At 42.1% G+C, this 25,461-nt stretch overlaps 1 protein-coding gene across 3 annotated transcripts in view; it reads left to right on the top strand.

Moving 5' to 3' along the window:
* DOCK8 (dedicator of cytokinesis 8) overlaps nt 1-25,461 on the top strand; it is a 249,124-nt gene that overhangs the window by 106,164 nt on the left and 117,499 nt on the right. For all 3 annotated transcript variants that reach the window (XM_055350708.2, XM_019033579.4, XM_019033581.4), the window contains exons 8-14: nt 3,994-4,060; nt 6,347-6,496; nt 10,706-10,786; nt 12,547-12,706; nt 14,900-15,036; nt 17,330-17,423; nt 18,484-18,646. In XM_055350708.2, coding sequence (XP_055206683.2) covers nt 3,994-4,060; nt 6,347-6,496; nt 10,706-10,786; nt 12,547-12,706; nt 14,900-15,036; nt 17,330-17,423; nt 18,484-18,646 — 852 coding nt within the window. The remainder of the gene's footprint in view (nt 1-3,993; nt 4,061-6,346; nt 6,497-10,705; nt 10,787-12,546; nt 12,707-14,899; nt 15,037-17,329; nt 17,424-18,483; nt 18,647-25,461) is intronic.

The raw sequence follows: 25,461 nt of genomic DNA, 5'->3' as shown, positions 1-25,461 counted from the left end.
GTGCAGTTTCTAGTGATGTCCCCGCAACTGCCAAAGCAGAAATTAAGTCGAATTGACATATTTGCCAGGTGCACTTGGCCTGCTCATGTGTTTTAAATAGTATCCAACTAACCTATAACTGCAAGAGAAGAGATAGACCAAAAAGACAGCCCTAGGAGTAACTACTTAGAGTAAACTAGACGAAAGAAAGAAACAAATTCTTATAGGCAAGCCTAGAATATGACAGCATGAATAGTAAAATTATAAGGGTAATATTAATGGCAAATGTTTTCCCATTTACATTGATATGTAGGATTCTATTCATAATACTACATGTTTTAGCAGCTGAGGAATTTGTTTAAAGTTGTAGACATCTGTAACTGTCTCTGTATTGCTTTTCGGAAATATAGAAACCCTCAAAGATACAGAAAGAATTAGGGTCCTGCCAATTATGCAAGTGTTTGTAACAGAAAAAAAAAATGACAAAGTATTTTTCTGTTTTGTGTTTTAAATGGAGAAATATTTTAAGATTTAATACCATCTTATGAAAAGTAATCTCAGCTCTTAGGAGTCTTCTTGATGGTGAAACTTTAATGTGCAGAAAATTTACCCAAGCAGTTTATTTTAAATGCAGATTTTGGATGATCTCCCATAACAATCTCCCTCAAGAGATTCTGGTTGAGTAGGTCTCAGGTGGGATCAAGAAACCTGCATGCTAGCAAACTTCTTTTGCTTCAAAATGCTAGTTTCTGGGGACTACACTTAAAGAACAAACACTCATAGAAAAAGCCCAGGTTTTGTGATCAGAGATGGCTGGGCTCACAACCTGACCGTGCCAGTTCCTAACTGTGTAGACTTTGGCAAGTTCCTTATTCCCTGGGAACCTTGGTGTCCTGGTGTATTAAATGCAGATAATATCTGCATTATGCTGTAGTTGTGTAAAGAGGCTGATGTGTGGAAAGCACTTATTATAACACAATTTTAAGTCTTCAATAAATGTCAATTCTCTTTTTCTTTCTCGGAACCACAGAGGACTTACTACTCAGTACCAACCTAAGTATATCACAGCAATATTCAGGCCCTTTGTGTAGTAGGGAGTAAACAATTAAATATAGATTGAGCATGCCAGGCAGCAGCTGGTGAGCCTAGGCCCAGGAAAGCCCCCAGTTGGCCTGGTGCAGTGGCTCACACCTGTAATCTCAGTACTTTGGGAGGCTGAGGCAGGTGAATCACCTGAGGTCAGGAGTTTGAGACCAGCCTGGACAACATGGTAAGACCCCATCTCTACTAAATATACAAAAATTAGCTGGGTGTGGTGGCGCATGCCTGTGGTCGCAGCTGCTAGGGAGGCTGAGGCAGAAGAATCGCTTGAACCCGGGTGGCGGAGGTTGCAGTGAGCCGAGATTGCACCATTGCACTCCACCCTGGATGACAAGAGCAAAACTCCGTCTCAAAAAAAAAAAGCCCCCAATTAATGTGCAATTACCTAATAATAGAAAGAATAATCATAGAAATCCTCAACACTGGGCTTTTGGGTAGTAAAATGTATATAACATAAAATCTACCATCTTTTTTTTTTTTTTTTTTTGAGACAGAGTCTCACTCTATTGTCCAGGCTGGAGTGCAGTGGCATGATCTCGGCTCACTGCAACCTCTGCCTCCCAGGTTCAAGTGATTCTCCTGCCTCAGCCTCCTGAGTAGCTGGGATTACAGGCAGTTGCCACCACGCTCGGCCAATTTTTGTGGTTTAGTAGAGACAGGGTTTCACCATGTTGGCCAGGCTGGTCTTGAACTCCTGACCTCATGATCCGCTTGCCTCAGCCTCCCAAAGTGCTGCGATTACAGGCATGAGCCACTGCGCCTGGCCAAAATCTACCATCTTAACCATTTTTAAGGTACAGTTCAGTGGTGAGTACATTCACATTGTTCTGCAACCATCACCGCCATCCATCTCCAGGAATTTTTCTCTTCCCAAACTGAAACTCTGTACCCGTTAAACAATAACTCCTTATTCTCCCTACTCCCCAGCCCCTGGCAACTCCCATTCTACTTTCTGCCTCTATGAATTTTACTACTCTAGGTGCCTCATGTAAGGGGAATCATAAAGTAACTGTCTTTTCGTGACTGGCTTCTTTTACTCATAATGTCCTCAGGTTCATCTATATTGTAGTATGTATCAGAATCTCCCTCCTTTTATGGCTAAATAATATTCCATTGTATATATGTAGCATATTTTGTTTTGGCTTCATATATGCATCTGTTCATGGACACGTGCGTTACTTCCACCTTTTGGCTATTGTGAAAAGTGCTGCTACTTGGCATTGTTTTTAAGATACATTCACACACATCATTATACATGATCCTCACAACAACCAGGAAAATGGAAAGGCAAGCATCCTTACCTTATTTTGCAGATAAATAAATGGAATTCAGAAAGGTAAGTAACCTGATTAGGATCGCAGAATTAGCAGATGGTGGAAGAGGAACAGAGTCCAGGTCTCTGCCTGGGTGCCCTGTGAGTCTGCCATGATTCCAAATTGCCTCATTTCCAAAGGCGCCATTTGAGCAAATAACCCTTTTTGTCTGTGCTCATATTCTGTCCAAATATTCTTCTAAAAAGTCCTCTTTTGAGACAGAGCTATCCATTGATGAGGACATCCTCTCACACATACCTGGAGACAAAACATGACTTTATTGACATGATGTCTGAGGTAATGGTGGACTGGGGCCCTTTTCCTGGTGCTCTCTGCAGGTAACATCCAAAGCCATGGGACGTCAAGCTGAGAAACTTGGAAGACCTTCACAAGTGTTCCATGTGCACCTGTAATGTCCACCAAGATACTAAAGGCAAATAATGCACCAGGATTATGCTTTGGGATTCACCGTTTCGAGGGGAATTGGCAATTAGGGCCAATATGAGGGCTCATCTTTCTAGCTCTCATGGGGCCCAGGTACCTCAGTGTTTATCTGCTGTGCTCAAGCCCCTCCCTGACCTCAACTCAGCAACTCCCCAGTAATGGAGTTAGGAAGGGCCAGACATTCATCCCCATCAAAACCCAGCCTTCTTCTGACTGTCCCGCTACAAATCTAAGGAAAAGCAATTGAACTTTTCTTTTGTTGCCATCTGAAAAGCCCCATTCCTTAGAATTGAATAATACAGATTCTATCCTTTAAATTTTTTTTATTTCAATGGCTTTAGGGTAAATGGTTTTTGGTTACATGGATGAATTGTATAGTAGTGAAGTTTGAGATTTTAGTGCACCCGTCACCTAAGTAGTGTACATTGTACCCAGTATGTAGTTTTTTATCCCTCATCCCCCTCTACTCTCCCGCTTCTGAGTCTCCAAGGTCCATTATACCACTCTGTTTGCCTTTGTGTACTCATAGCTTAGCTCCCACTAACATACAGCATTTGGTTTTCCATTCCTGAGTTACTTCACTTAGAATAATAGCCCCCAGCTCCATCCAAGTTCCTGCAAAAGACATTATTTCATTCTATTTTATGGATAAGCAGTATTCCATAGTGTATATATACCACATTTTCTTTATCCACTCATTGGTTGGTGGGCAATTAGGTTGGTTGTTGGTTCCATATCTTTGCAGTTGTGAAACAGATACTATCTAACAACAAAATGTGAAATGTGAACAAGTCCATTACCTCAGACAGAAAGTCTACCCTCTGAAAACACAGTAGTTACAATAAGAAGATGAATCACACTAAAGGTCCATTCAGCCCACTCTCTCTTGCAGTGAGTGAGTGAATGAGTGAGATATTCCAAAAATATCCACCATGCTTTTGTAATGTCCACCATGATCTCAAATGATTAGGAATTTTTCACAAACCTCCTATATTTCTCCATTAATATCCCAGTGTGATTCTCATATACTTGGAGTTTTCCAAATATTTCGGGAAACTGCTCATATTTTTAACCAGTTTATCTATCTAGGTGTTTTCAGAAAATTCAAAATTATCTAACTCAAAGCCACATAGATTTTCCTCTCTTTCTATGGTAGGTTCGAGATTGAAATTGAGCCCCTGTTTGCCAGCATTGCCCTCTACGATGTTAAAGAAAGGAAAAAGGTAAGAAAGCAAAGAAAAATCCATCCTTAAGGCACATATATTGTGCATGATTCTTTGCGTGTATGTGTTTAAATCTTCTTTGCAGCAAGAACCTGTCAGATTTGAAAGCAAATGATCTTTGATGGGTCCAGTTCTGTTGCCTTTGCAATTTTTCAAGCAGTGGTCTGAGAATGTAATTTAAGATCTTTGAAGAATTTTAGAGGGAAAGGCTACTGGAGGTGCTGGCCTGGTTGGAATAGAGAAAGAAGGAAATAGCACATGGGGTTATGTATAAAACAAACCCATTTAAATACATTTTTAACAAGCTTGGATGCGCATGTAAAGCTTCCTCAGTTTGAGAGTTCTTTGCACTGTGAAATAGGCTCATGACTGAAGGGCATCTTACATGGTAGAGGTCTCAATTTGTCACAGAGTTCAGATCTTACCAACTGTAATGTGCTTTTAATGAAAACAGTGACCAAGACCTCTCGTGTGTTTTTAATGTTTAGTCATTTTGTGACTCCTAGAAGAGGACAACAATAGCAAATCCAGAGTAGGATGGACACTTCTGCCCTTCTTTACCCATAATCATTCTGTATTTAAGGAAACAAGCATCTCCTGCATAAATATTAATAAACACTGAGATGTGTAGGATAGGTTAACTGCTAAAACAAGCAGAACCCCAAACTCAGTGGTTTAAAGCAGTAGTTCTCAAACTTCAGCATGCATCACAATCTCCTGGAGGACTTGTTAAAACACAGATTGCTGGACCTCACCCACAGAGTTTCTGATTCAGCAAGTCCAGGTGGGGCCTGAGAATTTGCATTTCTAACAGTCCCCTGCTGATGCTGAAGCTACTGGTCAGGGGACCACATTTTGAAAACCACTGGCCTATAAGCAAGAAGTTGCTGTCTTTGTTTCTTTAACCATCCAGGGTGGGAGGAGGGACCCCTCTGTTCCACGCAGCCACTCAGAAATACAGGCTGGCAGTGGCTCCTCCATCTTCAGTATGTGCTCTCCCCAAATTACTCTTGTCACTGCCATTGCTGCCCCTGAAGAAGAGAAAAGAAGGATGGAGGAGGCCTGGAAGTTTGATACATTGCTTCTGCTCACAATTCACTGGAGAGAATTCAGTCACATGATCACCCCTCATTGCAAAGGAGGCTGGTAAATGTAGTCTCTGCCTGGGCAGCCACTCACCACTAAAATTCTCTTGGTGATGAAGGGGAGAACCCAACCATACAGTGGCTCTTAAGTAATACGACACTAAGAGAGCCAGGAGCACTGTTCACATCATGCTCTTGCTCAGAATCTTCACTAAGATTCATTCCCTACAACCAGGCTTTCTTCATGATGGCATTCCTCTACCTTCTTTGCATCCATAGTCTATGCAGAGTCAAGCTAGACCACTGCCTAAGCTTCCCCCAGCCATTCAAACCCCTGAGATATTTATTCATACTCTAATCTCTCCCTGGTACATCATCACCTTCCACCCCTGCCTATCAGAATCTTCTAAGGCCCATCCATCTCCAGTGCTGCTTCCATGAAAAGTTGTCCTTGTCACCCAACTGCAAATGGCCTGTCACTCTGGAACTTCCACAGTGCTTCTTTGTATGCATGTGGTGACTTGTATGTTGCTTTTACTGTAGTTAGTTACATGTTTACCTTTTCCCTCACCTTTTTTTTTTTTTTTTTTTGAGTCAGGGTCTCACTCTGTTGCCCAGGCTGGCATGCAGTGGGGCGATCTTGGCTTACTGCAACCTCTGCCTCCCGGGTTCAAGTGATCCATCCTCCCACCTCAGCCTCCCAAGTCGCTGAAACCACAGGCACATGCCACCATGCTGGCTAGTTTTTGTATTTTTTGTAGAGGCAGGGTTTCGCCATGTCGGCCAAGCTGGTTTCAAACTCGTGAGCTCAAGCAATGTGCCCGCCTTGGCCTCCCAAAGTGCTGGGATTACAAGTGTGAACCACCACACCCAGTCCTTCCCTCATTCTTGATTGTGAATTAATTGAGAGCAGAGGTCCTGCTCTTCTGTAGTGAAGTAACTGATACTCAGGAAATACCAGTGGGTTAATAAACATTTAAATGTTTCAAGGAACATCTCTCAAATGGCTCCAGAATACCTAGACATTGTGACAAAGCATTTGTCAGATTTATCCAGGAGCCACTTTCCTAAACCACATCAGTGATTATTACACTTACTCCTTCAGCAAAATTTCTCTGTGGTGTTTTTACTCCTTTTTAACATGTTTAAACCATGAATGCAACAGGTCTAACTTGTATTTCACTTTGCTGCTCATTTACAGATCTCAGAAAATTTTCACTGTGACCTGAACTCTGACCAGTTCAAAGGATTTCTGCGAGCTCACACGCCTTCAGTGGCCGCATCAAGTCAGGCGAGATCTGCAGTCTTCTCAGTCACCTACCCGTCCTCAGACATCTACCTGGTAGTCAAGGTAATTCAGTACGATCTGATTTGCCCAATCTGATGTTTTCATTGCTGCGTTGTTCCCAGCACATGTTTGGGGTGCACGAAATCTCAGAATGTGTCCACATATCCTCTGAGATTTGCTTTGTTTCCTTCTCAATTTACCCCTTTTCCCTTCTAAGTAAACTGTTTCAGATACTAGAAAAGACTAGGTTTTGGAGACATACAGACCTAGGTTTGAGTCCTGGCTTTTTACAACCTAGTAATTAAATGGCATTGGCAGTTTCCTGGTCTTTCTGAGACTGAGTTTCCTCATCTGTGAAGTGGAGATAATCACACTGACCTCAGTGGATAGTCATGACTACAGAATAAAGCTTGGCACATCTTGGGCACCCTTCTCCTAATTAAGGAGAGTTCCTTCAGTGACCTGGTGCAAAGAAGCTGCTGTGGAGAAAGGAACAAAATCTCTGGGCTAGAGTTTCCTAACGATGTTCATGTTGCTCTAGAGATGCATAGTTACGTGTTCCCAAGTCCAGCCTTTTACAATCTGAAGCGTGGGCTGTGGTTTTCAAGTTGCATCCTCCTTTTTTTTTTTTAATTCTTACCATGTCACAGACTGTCTCTAATGAAAGTTGAAATCTATGGGGCAATTATAAGTAGAAGAGCCTTTCATTCTAGGCTATACTCTTTGCTGTTGTAAGAAAACCAGATCCTTTCTCTGTACACCAAAATGACTGGTTAGAAATTAACAAACATCAGGTATTTTACCTACCTTAGGCTAGATAATTGGTCTTATTGATTCTTTTTGGAGCGGAGTTTCGCTCTTGTCACCCAGGCTGGAGTGCAGTGTCACCATGTCGGCTCACTGCAACCTCCACCTCCCGGGTTCAAACGATTCTCCTGCCTCAGCCTCCCGAGTAGCTGGGATTATAGGAGCCCACCACCCCAAACCAGGCTAATTTTTGTATTTTTAGTAGGGACAGGGTTTCACCATGTTGGCCAGGCTGATCTCAAACTCCTGATCTCAGGTAATTCACCCGTATTTGGTTCCCGAAGTGTTGGGATTACAGGCGTGAGCCACTGTGCCCGGCCATAAAATCATTGTAAAAACAAAACAACAAATTCAGGTGTCTGATTTCATGTGCCCCCAGCCTCTTAGGTTTGGAACATTATCTAGTTAGTAAAGTGTTTTATGTCTGTAGTCTCAGTGATCGCCCCATGATCTCATGGATTGCAAATAATTCAGGTAGCTTTGAGGTCACTTAACAGATGGCAAATGTCTTTTCACTCTAGCTTCTTTAACACCATATAACAAAGCTTATGAGAGGTTACTGTAGCTTGAGGGGAACTTATTTAAGCTTATAGAAAGTATAGTTAAAATTATATTGCTGAAAAGACACTTCTGTTGTTGTGAAACTTTAATGTGTCTCCTTTTCATTGCAATATTACTTAGACATACAGGAAAATTAAAGCCCACTATGGTAGCCCTGTAGGTAAGTTCACAATTCTCTGTCAGCCTAGGAAACTGAAGAAGCCAACACTAGTTCTATAGAGCCAAATTTTATCTCAAACTCTACTTCCCAGTGGATGACTTTCTCTTGATTAATCCGTCATATTCTGCCAAGTAACAGTGGTTACCCATTGGTTCCTATCACTTACTAAATATGTTCCAAAATTTTCAAATGTATAAATGTGTTCATTTGGCATAACAAACATACTAAAGTGTTTGGATAGATTTAAGAAATTGAAATCTACTCAGCAAGACAGCCCCTGGTTGGCTTTCTGTTTGCTTTTCTTTATCGTAATGCCATCATTGTTGCTTCTTTCCCTTTAAATATATAGTAAATGGTGTTAAACTATTTAGCAAATCCAGGCAGACATTATTTGGTAAGAGGGGCTTCTTTCTTTTTTGTTTATATTCCCAGGCCGAACATCAGGGTCTTTAATGTATTTTAGGTAGCGTCATCTAGTTGAGGTGTTGCATATAATACGGCTTTAAGGGATTATTTCCGCTTAAAGGTTTAATTCAAGATTTTGTGAAATTTTTTTTAAAAAGAATTTGTTTTACAATCAAGGAAAGAAGAGTGAAAATGGGAGTGAATTGGAAACTTTTCAAAAATTGTTTAAAAATAGGTATGCCATGCCCAATTTAAATATTTAATAAGTTGCAATGTGCCCATCCTTATGTGAGAGCCACAGAGTTTGAGAAAACACAAAGCAGAGAGCCTAGCACTTTAGAAGTCTTGCAGATGTTAAATTTCCCATCTTAAAGAGTTTACAATCCAGTTAAAAAACAACTTGGCATTCAAAGAAATGGGTTCAAATTCCTATTTTGCTACATCTGCTGTGTATTGTAGCAAGTTAGTCTCTCAGTCTAATTGGACAATGATCCCTGTGCCTGAGTGGTTTTGAAGAAAATTGAAATAATGTATGTAAAAACACCTACCCTGTTCCTGATATACCATAATTAGGTAAACAATAAATGGCTATTAAATATGAAAAAAAAATAGGTATGCCAAGTGTTAATCCTACCCCTTCTGAATAGAGCAGAAAGTAGTCTCTTCCCTTAAGAAAAGTTTTAGGTTAATCTGATAGGCTTATTTGCCCTACTTTCCGTGGTTATGAGGAGTCATGCATTTCATTACACACTTTTGCATAAATCATGAAGGACCAAACAATAGGTTCTCATGTCGGCCTGCAGCTCCTTTTTATGAAGTACCTGGAGGTCTCCTTGCCCACTGCAGCCAGGGCATAGTATCTGCTGGTCTGGTCAAATCTGACTTCTCCTGCTTCCTGTATGTTCCATGATACACACTACTAGTGCATGAAGCCGTGGCATTCCCCTTCCTTGCTTCAGGGTCCTAATTAAGAAGTTCTTCATCTCTGTTCAGAATTTATTCTAAAGACCACATTTTTAATCCATTCACTTCATGGAAAAATTAGCTTCCTTCCAATTTGTTCTACAAGCTCCTGACTATGAGCTTCAGGAGAATAGGGGCAGTGTTTATTGCTACCTTATCTCCCAGCTGCTACCATATAGAAGGTACTCAACAATAAATAAATGATTGCTGATTAGCAGGAATACTGGTCAGTTTCTAGCTCAAGTGTTATGTGCCTATGTTTTCAGTGTGGTGCATCTCTCAGTGGGATTCGCCTTCTCTTCATGCTGTGGCAATGGGAGGGGGTTTTGAACTTCTTTGATGAGAAGAGAGACTTCCTGCTTGGAGTCCTCCCTGAAGCAGATATTCATTGAGTAGCCTCATGCTGCTTCCTTTGAAACCCCATAAATGCCCCTTTATCATGGGTATTGTTAAATACTTTGTGCCTAACTCACAGCACCTGTTAAGTATGTGTCCCTTTTGGACTATGTTGACCCAAATTCTTTCTTCAAGGATCATCTCAACTGATGGGACTAAATCCACTGGTTTTACTCTTCAACATCTAAGTTAAATTTTTTTTGAGCGGAGAGTTAGGAAATTTCAAATTTCTCCTTGTCTTTCTTTTAAATATGGTGCCCAAATTTATGACAACTGGCCAGCCAGTCACTTTACCTGAAGCAAGACAGAAGACACTTCATTCATTCTTATTACCAGCATTCATTCCTATCAACAGCCAGTTAGCAAAGCAAGAAGCTGCACATCCCAATGCTTTTGAGTTTCTTTCCAAGTCTGTTAAATCCAGAGAATTAGCCCTAATAGGAATTACAAGGGAGACAATTACAGATAATTTATTCGGTTCAGTCATTCATTTTGTGGAAGGTTTTAGTCCCTAACCCAACTTTCACAGAGACCATATCTCTTTTTTACATTGTAAGCAATAATAAAGAAAATGAGTTTTCCACTTCCTACATATGTCTCCTGGGTTTTGTTTTATAAAATAACTTTTATTGCCGTTTTTATTATATACATAATACATGTTTATTGTTTAAAATAGAAAATACACATAAGCAATGGGAAGAAAATAAAAATCACACATAATCCCACCATACAAAGATAACTACTATTAACACTTGCTGCATTTGCTGAGTATCTACTGTCACCCTTTTAATATGCCTTTATGATTTGTTAAATAAAATTGTATGCTATTCTTTATATAAACTTTTTAATAAAAAATATGTATCACAGATAGCTTCCTATGTCATCAAATATTGTCATAAAATGTAATTTTGATGGTTGCATAGATTCCTTTTTATGGATGTAATTTATGTGCCTTATTTTAATATTCTTTTTATTGGTAGATTGAAAAAGTCCTGCAGCAGGGAGAGATTGGAGACTGTGCAGAGCCCTACACGGTTATCAAAGAAAGTGATGGTGGAAAGGTATGGTAATTTGAGTATTGTTAAATGGAGACATCTTAGAAGAAGCAGGTATTTTCAGAAGTGTTACACAAATAGTTAATGGGCTTTAGTCCCTAATGTGTCCCTATATAAGACACTACTACATTTTAATTAAATAAAAGAGGAAAAGAAAACTGGTCACTGATGATGACTTTTTTTTTTTTTTTTTTTTTTTTTTTTTTTTTTTTTTTTTGAGGCAGTGTGTTACTTTATCTCCCAGGCTGGAGTGCTGGAGTGCAATCACGGCTCCCTACAACCTTGAACTCCTGAGCTCGAATGATCCTCCCCTTCAGCCTCTTGAGCAGCTGGTACTACAGGCACATGCCACCATGCTTGGCTAGTTTTTTATTTTTTTTAGAGATGGGGTCTCACTGTGTTGCCCAGGCTGGTCTCATACTTCTGGCCTCAAGTGATTCTCCTGCCTCAGCCTCCCAAAGTGTTGGGATTACAGGCATGAGTCACCATGCCCAGCCTGATGATGATTTTTTAGAGAAATAAATCCTTGAATTTTCTAATGTTGACATACAGCAAGGTCTCTCTGCATAACTTGATTGGGGCAAGGCCACCCCCTGTTGTCTTCATTCTGAGGCTCTGACTCAGCTGGTTGGGAGGTCCGTGGAGACCCCAAAACTAAACAGTGCCAGAGCTCTCCTGGCCTTCCTCAACAGCATGGGCCACTGCCCTTTCAGGTATGCAAATAACTGGGAATTGGCTGCCACTACCATGCATTATATATTCATTAGCACAGCATAGGTGTTGAGCCTATGAAAAGGATATCTTTTCTCAACAGCAATTTGCAAAGATTCCCAGTGTGATTTTTAAAACATGGCCTTGGCCGGGCGTGGTGGCTCACACCTGTAATCCCAGCACTTTGGGAGGCCAAGGCGGGCAGATCACGAGGTCAGAAGATTGAGACCATCCTGGCTAACACGGTGAAACCCTGTCTCTACTAAAAATACAAAAAATTAGCCGGGCATGGTGGCACGTGCCTGTATTCCCAGCTTCTCAGGAGGCTGAGGCAGGAGAATAGCTTGAACCTGGGAGGTGGAGGTTGCAGTGAGCCGAGATCGTGCCACTGCACTCCAGCCTGGGCGACGGAGTGAGAGTCCGTCTCAAAAAAAAAAAAAATAGCCTTTCTGGAATAAGACTTACCTTATTAGTATTGTACTCTACAGACTCATAAATGTCAAGTAAGATTTATTGAACTCAAGGCATTTTTTTTTAAATCTGTCTTTTATTCTGAACTCAGAAAGAACACCTTGGAAGTATTGTAAACTTCCTAAGGAGTTGTTAGGAAACTTTTTAGAATTTTTTGGAGTTTTCCAAGGCAACTTTTGGAGAAACAGGTTCACTTGGGAGCTTGGTAGATGATATACTAAATTTGATTTCAAGATTCTTTTGTGCAAATCCAAGTCACATAGCTAGCCACCAAAAGAATTGATAATCTGGTGTAATGAGTCCCTTTTTGTTTTTGTTAGCTAAAAATGTATTTTACTAATTAAATGTAGCCTTTCTGTAAACTCCTCATTTTTTAATCTTTATTTCCTTATCAGCTAGACTTCTGGCCCAAGTGCATCATGTTTCTGCCTATTCACTGTTTTTATTTTTTAGTGGGAAGATACGTTTTTACTCTTTTTAATCAGTAGGGTTTGGATTTTGGAGATGGCTGTCATATTCAGGTCAGAGGCAGTTGACTTGGTGCTGATGCTTGTTTCAGCTTGTTTCTTTCCATTTTCCTCCAGAGTAAAGAAAAGATTGAAAAACTAAAACTCCAAGCTGAATCCTTCTGCCAGCGTTTGGGGAAATACCGGATGCCCTTTGCCTGGGCACCCATAAGCTTATCAAGCTTCTTCAATGTCTCCACCCTTGAGAGGGAGGTAACTGATGTGGACTCTGTGGTTGGTAAGATTTTCACCTGCAGTGGGAAAGGGAGGGCTCCCCAGTGTGCGCTGCCCAGGTCCACAGCTTACTAGTGGGGACTGGGGGCACAGTGAGGTGTGGGAAGTGGGGAGGAAGAAGGAGATAAATAGAATGAAACACTATTATGACTGGCTTACATATATTTGGACAGTGATCTCCAAAAGAAATTATCATGAACATTGGTGAAGATTAAGTATACTCTTATAGTAAGATTTTCTAGATGGTTTGACACTTTAAAAAGCTGATTTTTGCTAGCCACCCCCTCTCAAAAGTAAAACTTTAACAAGAAGATGTAGTAACCATCTATAGTGTGTTAAGCAGAGACACCATGGTCGACTCCTAAGCCTAAAAAAAAAAGCCTCTGTTACAAAGGCTTCAAAAAGCAAAACTCAACAGGGCGTGGTGGCTCACACTTGTAATCCCACCACTTTGGGAGGCCGAGGTAGGCGGATCACTTGAAGCCAGGAGTTCGAGACCAGCCTGGCCAACACGGTAAAACCCTGTCTCTACTAAAAATACAAAAAATTTGCTGGGTGTGGTGGTACACATCTGTAATCCCAGCTACTCGGGAGGCAGAGGCAGGAGAATCGCTTGAACCAGGGAGGCGAGGTTACAGTGAGCCGAGATCAGGCCTCTGCACTCCAGCCTGGGCAACAGAGCATGACTCTGTCTCAAAAAAAAAAAGAAAAAAGAGAAAAACTCAAGTTTCCCAGCAAAATTTCCAGTTCATTAAAGTTTACTTTGCCAAGTGTAATGAAAAAACGGGCATCCAAAGAATATTTACTGTTTTAGTTTATTTAGCATATTTCTTTTTCATCATCTCACCCTTGATCTGAATCATTCATTCCTACATTGCTTGGTGTAGAAATTTTCAAAAGGGTTGCAAATTTTCAAGTAGACCCGCCCATATCACCTGTGGTGGGGTTTCTCTTTCCCTAAATGCTTTTGTATCCACCAAATATATAAGTCCATGTTCACATTTTTTCATGCATTCCTTAAGCTAAGGCTTAAGCCACTTCTGAAATACTCCCTTGAGCAGGGAAGTGGAGGAAAGGGCATTTTGTGATTGCTGCTGCTATTTTGGAGTTACTGGTACATAATCACCAGTCAGAACTCCTGGGTTATTTCTGGTTCGTCAATAACAAACCTCACTTTACCACATCCTGATCTTCCTGCCACAGCTTTCTTTAATGCCGTCTATGTAGACCCAAGTAACTTATTGATAAGAGTTATGTATAGAGCTTAGAGGGCACACAAGCTGGGTAATTCAGGATAGGGCATGCTGAGGCCTCAGTCATCTCTAGGTCAAGGATAACCTGACAACAGAGACTGATTCTTAAGGAGCAACCAGAAGATGCAAAGATGTCGTGTATTATACTGAGGCAGAATGGCAAGTTTAGGTGGGTAGAGGTAGCAAGAAATTCTAATTCAACATCATGGTAAGAATTAAGGATAAGAAGATACTCAAAGACAGGTTGGAACTGTTCTAGTTCTAAGCAATTTGATTATTTACAAGAGAACCCATGAGGTTTTGCAATATAAAAGCAACAAGATCTCCACCCAAATCCCAAAAGGGGATAAGAAACAACTGGGCAAACTATCAGGGTCCCAGCCCAAGTCTGAGTGTGATTTGGGGTTCTAATTCCCATTGGGCAGATCACCCAAGGCAGAAACTCAGTCTTGCTGCCTGGTCCACATAATGAGAGCAGAGGAATGCTGGGATTCAGAGTGTACACAGGCTGACCCCAGCATGTTTGGGTCACAATCCCAAATGCCTTCAGGGGCATTTGAGTACATGCCTCTCCCAGTGGAATGCAAATATAGAAATAAAAGAAAAGCAAACACTGTGCTGACTAAATAAAGCTTATCAGGAGACCCTGTTCTGGCTATAGCTCTGGACTCTTGCCGGGTGGCATTTGGTCTACCCTAATTTCCATGTGGGAGGGGCCCATGGCTGCTCCTGGCCTCTCTCCTCTGGTCGGAGGAGGATTAAGGACACCAACAGGAGGACTAAGAAAGGTAGGGGCCAATGGAAGGACATTTTCATTCAAAACAAGGATGGCCATATTCAGTGTTCCTGATCAGTGACTTTAAACATACATATTGTGAAGTTAATAACTGCTGTGTGTTTGAACAGAAAGGCATACTTTGGAGTGACGATTGTTTTTCTTAAAGGGAGAAGCTCAGTGGGTGAACGGAGGACATTGGCCCAATCTAGAAGGCTTTCTGAAAGAGCCCTCTCCTTGGAGGAAAATGGGGTTGGATCCAACTTCAAAACCTCCACTCTGAGCGTTAGCAGCTTTTTCAAGCAGGTATCTCTTCACATTACAGTGTGTCTGGATTTTTCCCCATACTGGCATGGGCGCTGGAACCCACAGGAGGAGGATATGTAGTGATTAAGAGAGCAAATTAGTTAAGCTCACTGTCTTAGTTCATTTTCTGCTGCTTATAATAGAGTATCTGAAACTGGATAATTTAAAAAGAAAAGGGATTTGTTTCTTTCAGTTTTGAAGGCTGAAAAATCCAAAGTTGAGGGCCTACCCTTGGTGAGGGCTTTCTTGCTGGCGGGGCCTCTCTGTAGAGTCCTGAGGTGGAGCACGGTGAGCAGCTGAGCATGCTAGCTCAGGTCTCTCTTCCTCTTCTTATAAAGCCACCAGTTCCCCTCCCATGATGCAGATTAATCCATTAATCTGTGAATGGATTAATGCAGTCATGAGGGCAGAGTCCTCATGATTCAATCACGTCTTAAAGGCTCCACTTCCCAACACTGCCACCATGGGGACCAAGCTTCACCATGAGTTTTGAAGGGGACATTCAAACCACAGCATTCACAAAGCCTCAATTTCATTAGCCAGAAAACGGGAACAATAGTACTTAACTTCATGTGGCTAGCAGGAAGGTCAGGTGACATGAGACCTGTCAAGCTCTTCTTAGAGTGCCTGGAATACAGTAAGTGCTCAATGAATGTTAGCTATTTTAACTGAGAGAAGGGTTAGGTTTCGTTCCTTGTGATACAAACTATCCTATTTGAACTATCTTGGCCAATCCATTCATTAAGCTATGACGACAGTCTGGCTGGGACATCTCCTTCCCGGTGGATCTCAGGGTTTCTTGGCCTGGCTATTCATGTGCAAGTTTCCACTTTCACTACTGCTTGATGTGCAAGTTTCCAGGGCTCCCTGCTTGCTCAGAGAGGGTGACCATTCCAGATGGTACTCTTTGTTAGCTCAGTAAACATCAAGACTGTTTACGAAAATAAAATCTTCCTAGACTTGTCAAAGGTATAGAGACAGAAAGTAGAATGATGGTTGCCAGGGTCTAGGGATAGAGGGGATGGGGAGTCACTGGTTAAAGGGTACAGAGTTTCGATTTTTTTTGCAAGACAAAAGCATTCTGGAGGTTGGTTGCACAACAAAGAGAATGTGCTTAACACTACTGAATTGTGCACTTAGAAACAGGTAAGATGGGCCAGGCGCAGTGGCTCATGCCTGTAATCCCAGCACTGGGAGGCTGAGGCAGGTGGATTACGTGAGGTCAGGAGTTCAAGACCAGCCTGGCCAACATGGTGAAACCCCGTCTCTACTAAAAATACAAAAGTTAGCCAGGTGTGGTGGTGCACACCTGTAATCCCAGCTACTTGGGAGGCTGAGGCTGGAGAATTGTTTGAACCTGGGAGGTGGAGGTTGCAGTGAGGCCAGATTGCACCACTGCACTCCAGCCTGGGTGACAGAGTGAGGCTCCATCTCAGAAAAGAAAAAAAAAAAGAAAAAGAGGTAATATGGTAATTTTATGTTAGTTATATTTTGCCACACTTAAAATAAACTCGCTTGGTCTGACTCTGTTTTGGAAAGTTTTCCATAGCTACGCAGTCTTCGTGGAGCATTTAAAGGGGTTACATTAACAAACTGAAATGCAAAAGAGATGCTGAGGGGGCCTGTGCACCGTGCCACATAATAGAAATAGTAAGGATCTGAAAAGGTTTCTATTCAGCATACACGTACCCTTTTCAATCTTATGACGTTGGAGGACAAGGTACTTAACTAAGTCTGGATGGTCTCATTGGGAATAAGACATATCTACCCACTTACCTTACTGGGTTGTTGTAAGGATTGGAGATCACGCATGTGTGCTCCTGATCCATCTTGGGCATATGTGGGGGTGGACAGCATTTATACTTAACCTTGTTCGAGACAAATGTGAAGAAAATGAGACGGAAAGATGCTTTCTCCACCTTCGAACATTTGAAGAAGAAAGTAAACTTATTCTGTATTGTTCCAGGGGGGTAATACTGGCATCAGAGGGTGAGAGTTATAGGGGGGAAGCTTTTGGCCTGGTTTTCTAATGGTCAGACAGGCTTCCTTAGAATGCAGCAGATGCCCCATCCCCAGAAGGACTGATAAGAGGCCGAGGCACAGTGAGTCACAGTGATTGAGAAGGACTTAACAAGAAGTGGAGCTCAGTGATTTCAGAGCTGCCTATAATCCTAATTTCTATGAAAGACTTGTGAGAATAAAACTTAAAGGTAAAAATCTTCCCAGAAATCGTTTGTCCCCAACCCAAGAGTCAAAGGTGCATCTACATTAACTCTGACTTTTCTCTTGGCAGGAAGGAGATCGCCTTAGTGATGAAGACTTATTCAAGTTTTTAGCTGACTACAAAAGATCATCATCCTTACAGAGACGAGTCAAGTCAATTCCAGGTGTGAATGACTTATCTTTATCCTCTTTAGCTGTGCCAAAACTGCTTATCATTAGACACATTCTTTGTCTAATGCCAGAATTTATAAAATCATGTTTGCCAAGTGAAATGTGAGATTTTGTGTTAGGGGTTAAGAATCTGAATTGTTCTACGTTTTTGGCAAACCTATTAATGTTTTTTTTAATTTTCTTAAAGGATTGATTTAGTAAACAAACCTTGTGCTTTAGATCTGGTTTCTCAGATAATGAGATAACTGTTTAAACAGAGGAGCCCCTTTAATCAAATAAAATATTATACTTAGTATTAAAAAAGTAAATGTGAGATGCTTTGGTAGAAGGCAAAGGCATCTTCCTTATCCTCACTCGGCAGCCCTGGAGGTACTTCTGTAGCATCCTCAGGTCCAGGGAAGCCAGTTTGTGTTTATTTTTGTTTTTTTGAGATGGAGTCTTGCTCTGTCACCAGGCTGGAGTGCAGTGGCACAATCTCAGCTCACTGCAACCTCTGCCTTCCAGGTTCAAGTGATTCTCCTGCCTCAGCCTCCCGAGTAGCTGGGACTACAGGTGCCTGCCACCACGCCCAGCTTATTTTTTGTATTTTTAGTAGAGACAGGGTTTCACCATGTTGGCCAGGATGGTCTCGATCTCTTGACCTTGTGATCCACCTGCCTCGGCCTCCCAGAGTGCTGAGATTACAGGCGTGAGCCACCACATCCAGCTGGAAGCCAGTTTTAAAACTCCCAATTTTTACTGCTAGCAATACAGGGAAGTTACTTGACAATATAAAATTATACTGTGGTAATTCAGGAAAGAACTTTAAAAATCCTCTAATCCATTCCTTCTCATTTTACAATTTCTTGCTTTATATTTTATTTTATAGAGGCTAAATTTCAAAAGTTATCATGACACACTTTTCTCAAGCTGTAGGAAATTAGCTCCAAAACTTTTTTATAGTACTATAGTTTGTTCTTATTTTTATGAAAGAAACACAGTGCAACAATCTTTCTTAATTCCCTCATAACATGACAGTTTCTTTACTAGAACATTCCTATTTTCTCTCTTTAGGCTTGCTCAGACTGGAGATTTCTACAGCTCCAGAGATCATCAATTGCTGTCTGACTCCTGAAATGCTGCCCGTGAAACCCTTTCCTGAAAACCGGACACGCCCGCACAAAGAGATTTTGGAATTTCCAACACGAGAAGTATATGTCCCTCACACTGTGTACAGGTAAGAAACACAGGCTCCGGCTGGGCGTGGTGGCTCACACCATAATCCCAGAACTTTGGGAGGCCGAGGCAGGAGGATTGCTTGAGCTCAGGAGTTTGAGACCAGCCTGGGCAACATGGCAAAACCCTGTCTCTACAACATATACAAAATTTAGCTGGGCATGGTGGTGCATGCCTGTAATCCCAGCAACTTGGCAGGCTGAGGCAGGAGAATTGCTTGAACCCAGGAGGCAGAGGTTGCAGTGAGCCAAGATTGCACCACTGCACTCCAGCCTGGGAGACAGAACCAGACTGTGTCTCAAAGAAAAAGAAAAAAAAGAAAAAAAGAAAAGCAGGTTCTTGGAAAACCCATTGAGCTCACATTCTGAGTTTTATTTGAATAACGTTTTCTCATCCTTCAACCTGTCTTCCCACTTCCTAAGTTTCAGGGAAATGAAATGTGATATTTATGTAACCGTAGGTGATTGCCAAATCTCTTTCTAAACATAGTTTACCTAATTCTCTTTAACAAGAAAGGGTTACTTCAGATGTAATTGTAGTTTAGGATTATAGTGGACATGTTTTCCAGAGATTAAAAAAAAAATCTGCTAGCCATTACCTTTGTTCTCCTCTGTGCAGAAGGACATATTAGAAAAAGAGCAATGTGACCAAAATGTGCTAGCTGTCAAAAGGACAGGTTTTCAGCTAAAGATTAGCTCTTTCCAATAGAATTTACAGCAATAACATAATAATAGCACACATTCCAATAGAATTTACAGCAATAACAGAAAGTTCTATATGTGTGCCACCAGTACAATAGCTACTAATCACATGTAGCTGTTCAGCATTTGAAATGTGGCCAGTGCAATGGAGGAATTGAAAAATTAATTTTAATTAATTTTAATTTAAAGTCAAGTAACCGTATGTGTCTACTGTATTGGAGAGTATGGAGCTAGACACTAAAGGCCTAACAGGTTGGGCTGCCTTGGTTTCTGAATCGCTTATGGTGGCACCTGACCTATTCCATGGGGTCTGGAAGGAGTGCTTGTCAACACACATCTGCCAAAGGCATTAATGCTCATGCACTTCTTTATTTTGAGACTATTTCCTTTAATGCAGAAAAGGATGCCGTCTATAAAAATCATCTCTTCCCCGCCATCCAGAAATGACATTGTTGTTTTCTGTGTTTTTATATAAAAGAAATACAGTGGTACTGATTCAGTTGAAGTCTTCTTTTATCCCCAGTCTCCAGTCACAGACTTTTACCTCACCTCCTAGACTTTTATCATCATGAAATTATGTATGTCCTATTTTTTCTCCTTTTACACACACTTACACACACATCTGTGAACACTCAATGGCATTATCTTCATATTCATTTAAAATTTACGCAAATGACTTCACACTCTAGGTCAGGGGTCCCCAACCCCCAGACCATAGACCATTACCGGTCCTTGGCCTGTTAAGAACCAGGCTGCACGGCAGGAGGTGAGCAGCGGGTGAGTGAAGCTTCATTTACAGCCACTCCCCATTGTTTGCATTACCACCTGAGCTCCTCCTCCTGTCAGATCAGCAGTGACATTAGATTCTCATGGGAGCATGAATCCTATTGTGAACTGCATATATGAGGCATCTAGGTTGTACGCTTCTTATGAGAATCTAATGCCTGATATTCTGTCGCTGTCTGCCATCACTTTCAGATGGGACCCTCTAATTGCAGGAAAACAAGCTCAGGGCTCCTACTGATTCTATATTATTGTGAGTTATATAATTATTTCATTATATATTGCAATGTAATAATAATAGAAATAAAGTGCACGATAAATGGAATGTGCTTGAGTCATCCCAAAACCATCCCCTGCCCCCCGCTGCCACCCCAGTCCATGGAAAAATTGTCTTCCATGAAACCAGTCCCTGGTGCCAAAAAGGCTGAGGATTGCTGCTCTAGGTGTTATATTACACTTTGTTTTTGTCACTCAAAAGATTGATTTGTTTTTCTTTTTTCTTTTTTTTTTTTTTCGTTTGAGTATTACTATGGAGTCGTGAGTCATTTTTCTTTCTACTTACCCAGATTTCCACAAGTTTTACCAATGGGAACTTTTTAATGGCTTGCATTTTTGGAAATATCAATATTGATTCATATAAAGGTTTGTGGGGTTTTTGTTTTTGTTTTTGTTTTTTTTTGTTTTTTTTTTTTTTTGAGACGGAGTCTCGCTCTGTCACCCAGCCTGGAGTGCAGTGGCGCGATCTCTGCTCACTGCAAGCTCCGCCTCCCGGGTTCACGCCATTCTCCTGCCTCAGCCTCCCGAGTAGCTGGGACTACAGGCGCCCGCCACCACGCCCGGCTAATTTTTTTGTATTTTTAGTAGAGACGGGGTTTCACCATGTTAGCCAGGATGGTCTCGATCTCCTGACCTCGTGATCCGCCCGCCTCGGCCTCCCAAAGTGCTGGGATTACAGGCATGAGCCACCGCGCCCAGCCGTTTTTTTTTTTTTTTGAGATGGAGTCTCGCTCTGTCACCCAGGCTGGAGTGCAGTGACACGATCTCGGTTCACTGCAACCTCCGCCTCCCAGGTTCAAACGATTCTCCTGACTCAGCTGCCCGAGTAGCTGGGACTACAGGTGCCTGCCACCACACCCAGTTGATTTTTGTATTTTTGGTAGAGACAGGGTTTCACCATCTTGGCCAGGCTGGTCTTGAACTCCTGACCTCGTGATCCACCTGCCTCGGCTTCCCAAAGTGCTGGGATTACAGGTGTGAGCCACCATGCCCATCCTGTTATTCCTTTTAACTGCTGTTTAGTATTCCTTTGTGAAGAGGCCATATTTTATTCATTTCCTTGTTGATATGCATTTAAGTCTTTTTCAAGTTTTCAGCTCTTACAAACACTATGGAGTAAGATTTTTTGTCTTTGCCCCTCTGTACACATTTGTGAAAGTTTCTTTAAGAAATATATCTAAAAGTGAAATTACCAGATCACAAGTAATACACATTTCAGTCTTAGTTTTCTAAAATTTTACATTTGCAATCCTAACAGCAGTGTGAGAGAATTCCCATTTTCCAGTTCCTCACCCATACTTCCCAGTATGACGTATGTGGGACTAAAATGCAAAGAACTTCAGAGCTCACCTGATCCAAGCATTCCCACCCCCACATTTCCAGATGCACAAAATTAAGACCCAGAAAGGATAAGTGAATGGTTCCTTGAGGTCAAAAATTACAGCGAGGTGGCCAGACACAGTGGCTCACACTGTAACCCCGCTGCTTTGGGAGGCTGAAGGACTGCTTGAGTCTAGGAGTTTAAGATCAGCCCGGGCAACATAGTGAGACCCCATCTCTACAAAACATTTTAAAAATTGCCCAGGTGTGGTATTGTGCGTCCCTGTAGTTCTAGCTAACCAGAAGGCTGAGGCAGAGGATTCTTGAGCCCAGAAATTCGAGGTTAGCCTTGTGCCACTGCTCTCCAAATCAAGCAACAGAGTGAGACCCTATCTCTAAAAAAAAAAATAATTTAGAAAATAAAATTATACTGAGAAATACAAACAGCTATTCACACAGTTAGGAATGGAGAGTTCTTCTTTGCGGTATTCAGGAGGTATACACTTATTTCCCCATTTAATCCTTCCTGGAGCAGCTCTTCATTTTCAATCCTCATTCCTCACATCTAAACTTAGTCCCCACGTCTCCCTCCTAGAGGAGATAAGCATTCTCAGGATGCAGTAGTTTCGATTCTCTATTCCTTAGAGGAAGATGAAGGCATGAAAATGTTTGCTTATGGATGCTTTGTATCTTTTTAGAAACTTTATCCTATAATCGGGGAAAAAATGCTTGTGGCATTGGAAGAGACTTGCATCCAATGAATTCTGTAGTTATTCAACTTCCCCTCAGCATTTAATCACCCACAGGTGGCATTTACAATGTTCTCTACTCCTTCCTGCAAACATTATCCCTTAATTACATCACAGTGGGACTTAGAGTGCATTAGTGCACTGAACGATCCAGAAATGTAGGAGGGCAAAGGAGGACAAGTCTGGACAGATTACAATGGACCCAACTTGTCATCATGAGAAACAGACCCACAAATACAGAGTTAATCTTCTTGAGCTGTACTGGGCACTGTAGAAGTGCCAAGGACACCCCGTTAGAAATGCCAAGGCCACCCTGTTAGAAACCAGGTCTTGGGGAATGACAGAAGAGATTTCTCTCCAGTTTGGTTGTGGCCTCTTCTCTTGGCTCACAGTTCTTCTCTGTGGCTCTCAGGCCACCATATTTTATAGTCTATCTAAGGAAAGAGAGAGATAATGAACTTGGTTCGGAATCTTCCTTCATGAAAATTTCACAGAATTTAGGAAGCATCTTGTCTAAATCTCTTGTTCTAAATTTTTAGTTTTCTTCTCCAGTGCTTGTGTGCTTTAGAGTGGTTTTGATGAGATTGGGCTTGACAGTTACCCCGTCCCAGATGAGTGTCCCCTTTCCTGCACCTCCCCCTATCCACGACATGGAAATGGAAAGAATTGAGTGAGGTCTGAACCCCAGGTAAAATTGGCAAGCTGACTAAGTTCGCCTTGGGTGAGCTCACCTTTTCATTTCTGTCCATTTTCCTCTCTTTTTGTTCCTTGCCATCTCCCCATATCTCAAAAAACCTGGACCTTGTGGCTTTTCTATACTGGCCCCCAAAATAAAAGTCTCTTTTCAAGCAACGATCTCTAAACTCATTTGCTATGGTATTGATAACAGGTATGGATTAGTCTTATCACTCCCAAGAGTATTATCATTTTGGGCTGGGTGTGGTGGCTCACACCTATAATCCTAGCACTTTTGGAGGCCAAGGCAGGTGAATCACCTGAGTGAGGTCAAGAGTTCGAGACCAGCCTGGCCAACACGGTGACCCCTTGTCTCTACTAAAAATACAAAAAGTAACTGGGCGTGGTGGTGGGTGCCTGTAATCCCAGCTACTCAGGAGGCTGAGGCAGGAGAATCGCTTGAACCCAGGAGGCAGAGGTTGCAGTGAGCTGAGATCCTGCCATTGCACTTCAGCCTGGGCAACAGAGCAAAAAAACTCTGTCTCAAAAAAAACGTATTATCTTGGCAGGGACAGCAGTTCCTATTTCTTAATTGAAGAAATCCAGATTTCTTCTCATTTCAAGAGTCTGTCAGGTAACTTTCACTGTTGATGTTGCTATTTCCATGCCAATCAGTAATCCTGGTCATAGCTGTATCCCTTAAGGAAATCAAATAACTGAAAATGAAGATTTGTGGGGCAGATAAATTCAGGAATATTTCTTCGTTTATAGAGGATTCACCTCATGAATTTGAAATATGGCTTGACTTATAAAAAGTTGATCTACCTGGAGCTTGTAGATAATACCTCTGTCGGGCCAAATAATAAATGCTTACACTGAGAAGGCCAGGTTTGGGATTTCAAATTAATGTGCCCTTAACATAAACTGCAGAACCCCCCTGGGTGGAGGGAACTATTACCTGGTTCTAATAGCAGATGTTTTCCGGCCTTGAGTGCCAGTGGTAACCAAAGTCACACATTTTAGGATTTTGGTATTGATGAGGGTTTCAGCTGAATATTACTTCAGTTGAACTCCAGTTATCTTTACCTCTCTTAAAGGAGCAGCTGCCATAGTGCCTCAGGTAAAGTTGGCTTGGGATAGGCTGGCATTGCCTTCCAGTCCCCAGCCTCACCTTCCTCCCACCTCTTCACTGCCTCTTTTCTTTGCCCTGCCCCTTCAGGTGTCCTGTGTGGGGCACCATTCGAGTTGCATTCTAGTGTATTAGGTTGGTGCAAAAGTAATTGCGGTAATGTGTGTGTGCTGCCCCGTGTCTCTACCTTATTCAAGTTTCTTTAAGGAACAGCTGTAGATGAGTTCTGGTAGAACTGGGTAGTGCTCCCAGAAGTATCGCCATGGGTCCGTGAGGGTTGCGCATTCATAAAATAAATGCTTGCTCTAATGATAGAGACCAACTTCTAGAGCCAGAAGTGCTCATCCCAGGAATGACCAGGGGCTCCCAAACCAGCGGCTTGGGGCCTCTGCAGTGCCATGTGCAGCCTCTGTGGGTTAGAGGCATGGAGCTAGAGCAGGGTCCTCTGAACCAGAGCCAGGCAGGAGACTCTGAGAAATCACAAGCAGAAGGACAGCAATTCTGAAAGCAGGGCAGAACAGCTGGAAAAACTGAGCTGATGAAAAGGATTATCCAAATCCAAGCTTGGCATTCCTTGCTCTGTGTCCAGATTAAGAAAATGCTAGTGGTCTGCCTAGGAACACATTTGCACCAACTCCTGGCTTATTTTCCATGTGACCCAACAGCTGGTACTAGAGACACCAGCTGCTTTCTGGTGGGGGCAGAATGAAAACAGCATGGGCTGAGGCCAAGGCCCAGCAAGGCCTTCAAGGGCATCCTATCCTGCGGCCGCCAGAGGGGTATGTGCGGAGATCACAGGCAATGAGGTTGTAATGAGCTGTTAAGCTCCCTGCCGTCCCTTTAACTGGTGATTACAGTAAAGAGAGCCACATAAAGTACGTTTTCATCTCTCACTTCAACCCCCGAGAGCCTCTGAGGTCTTGTTTATCCAATTATCAGACTTGCTGTGGAGGACTGTGCTTGCTGAGAACAAGCATATCAGTTGGAACATGATTTCTCTGATGGATAATTAGCTGTTTTCAGGACGACTCCTCTTCAGCTGAATGTTCTCGGACCAGAAGTCTGATCTGGCCTAACGGGGATGTGCTCCCATATCACAGTGGAGTCTTAAGGAGTACTACCCACCTTCTCTTCTGCGGGGGAAAAGGAATGGCGTAGCATGCATGCAGGACCTGACCAGAAG

The sequence above is a fragment of the Gorilla gorilla genome, chromosome 13, assembly GCF_029281585.2.
Source record: "Gorilla gorilla gorilla isolate KB3781 chromosome 13, NHGRI_mGorGor1-v2.1_pri, whole genome shotgun sequence".
Classification (NCBI taxonomy): domain Eukaryota; kingdom Metazoa; phylum Chordata; class Mammalia; order Primates; family Hominidae; genus Gorilla; species Gorilla gorilla.
This window is presented reverse-complemented; position numbering and strand designations above follow the sequence as displayed.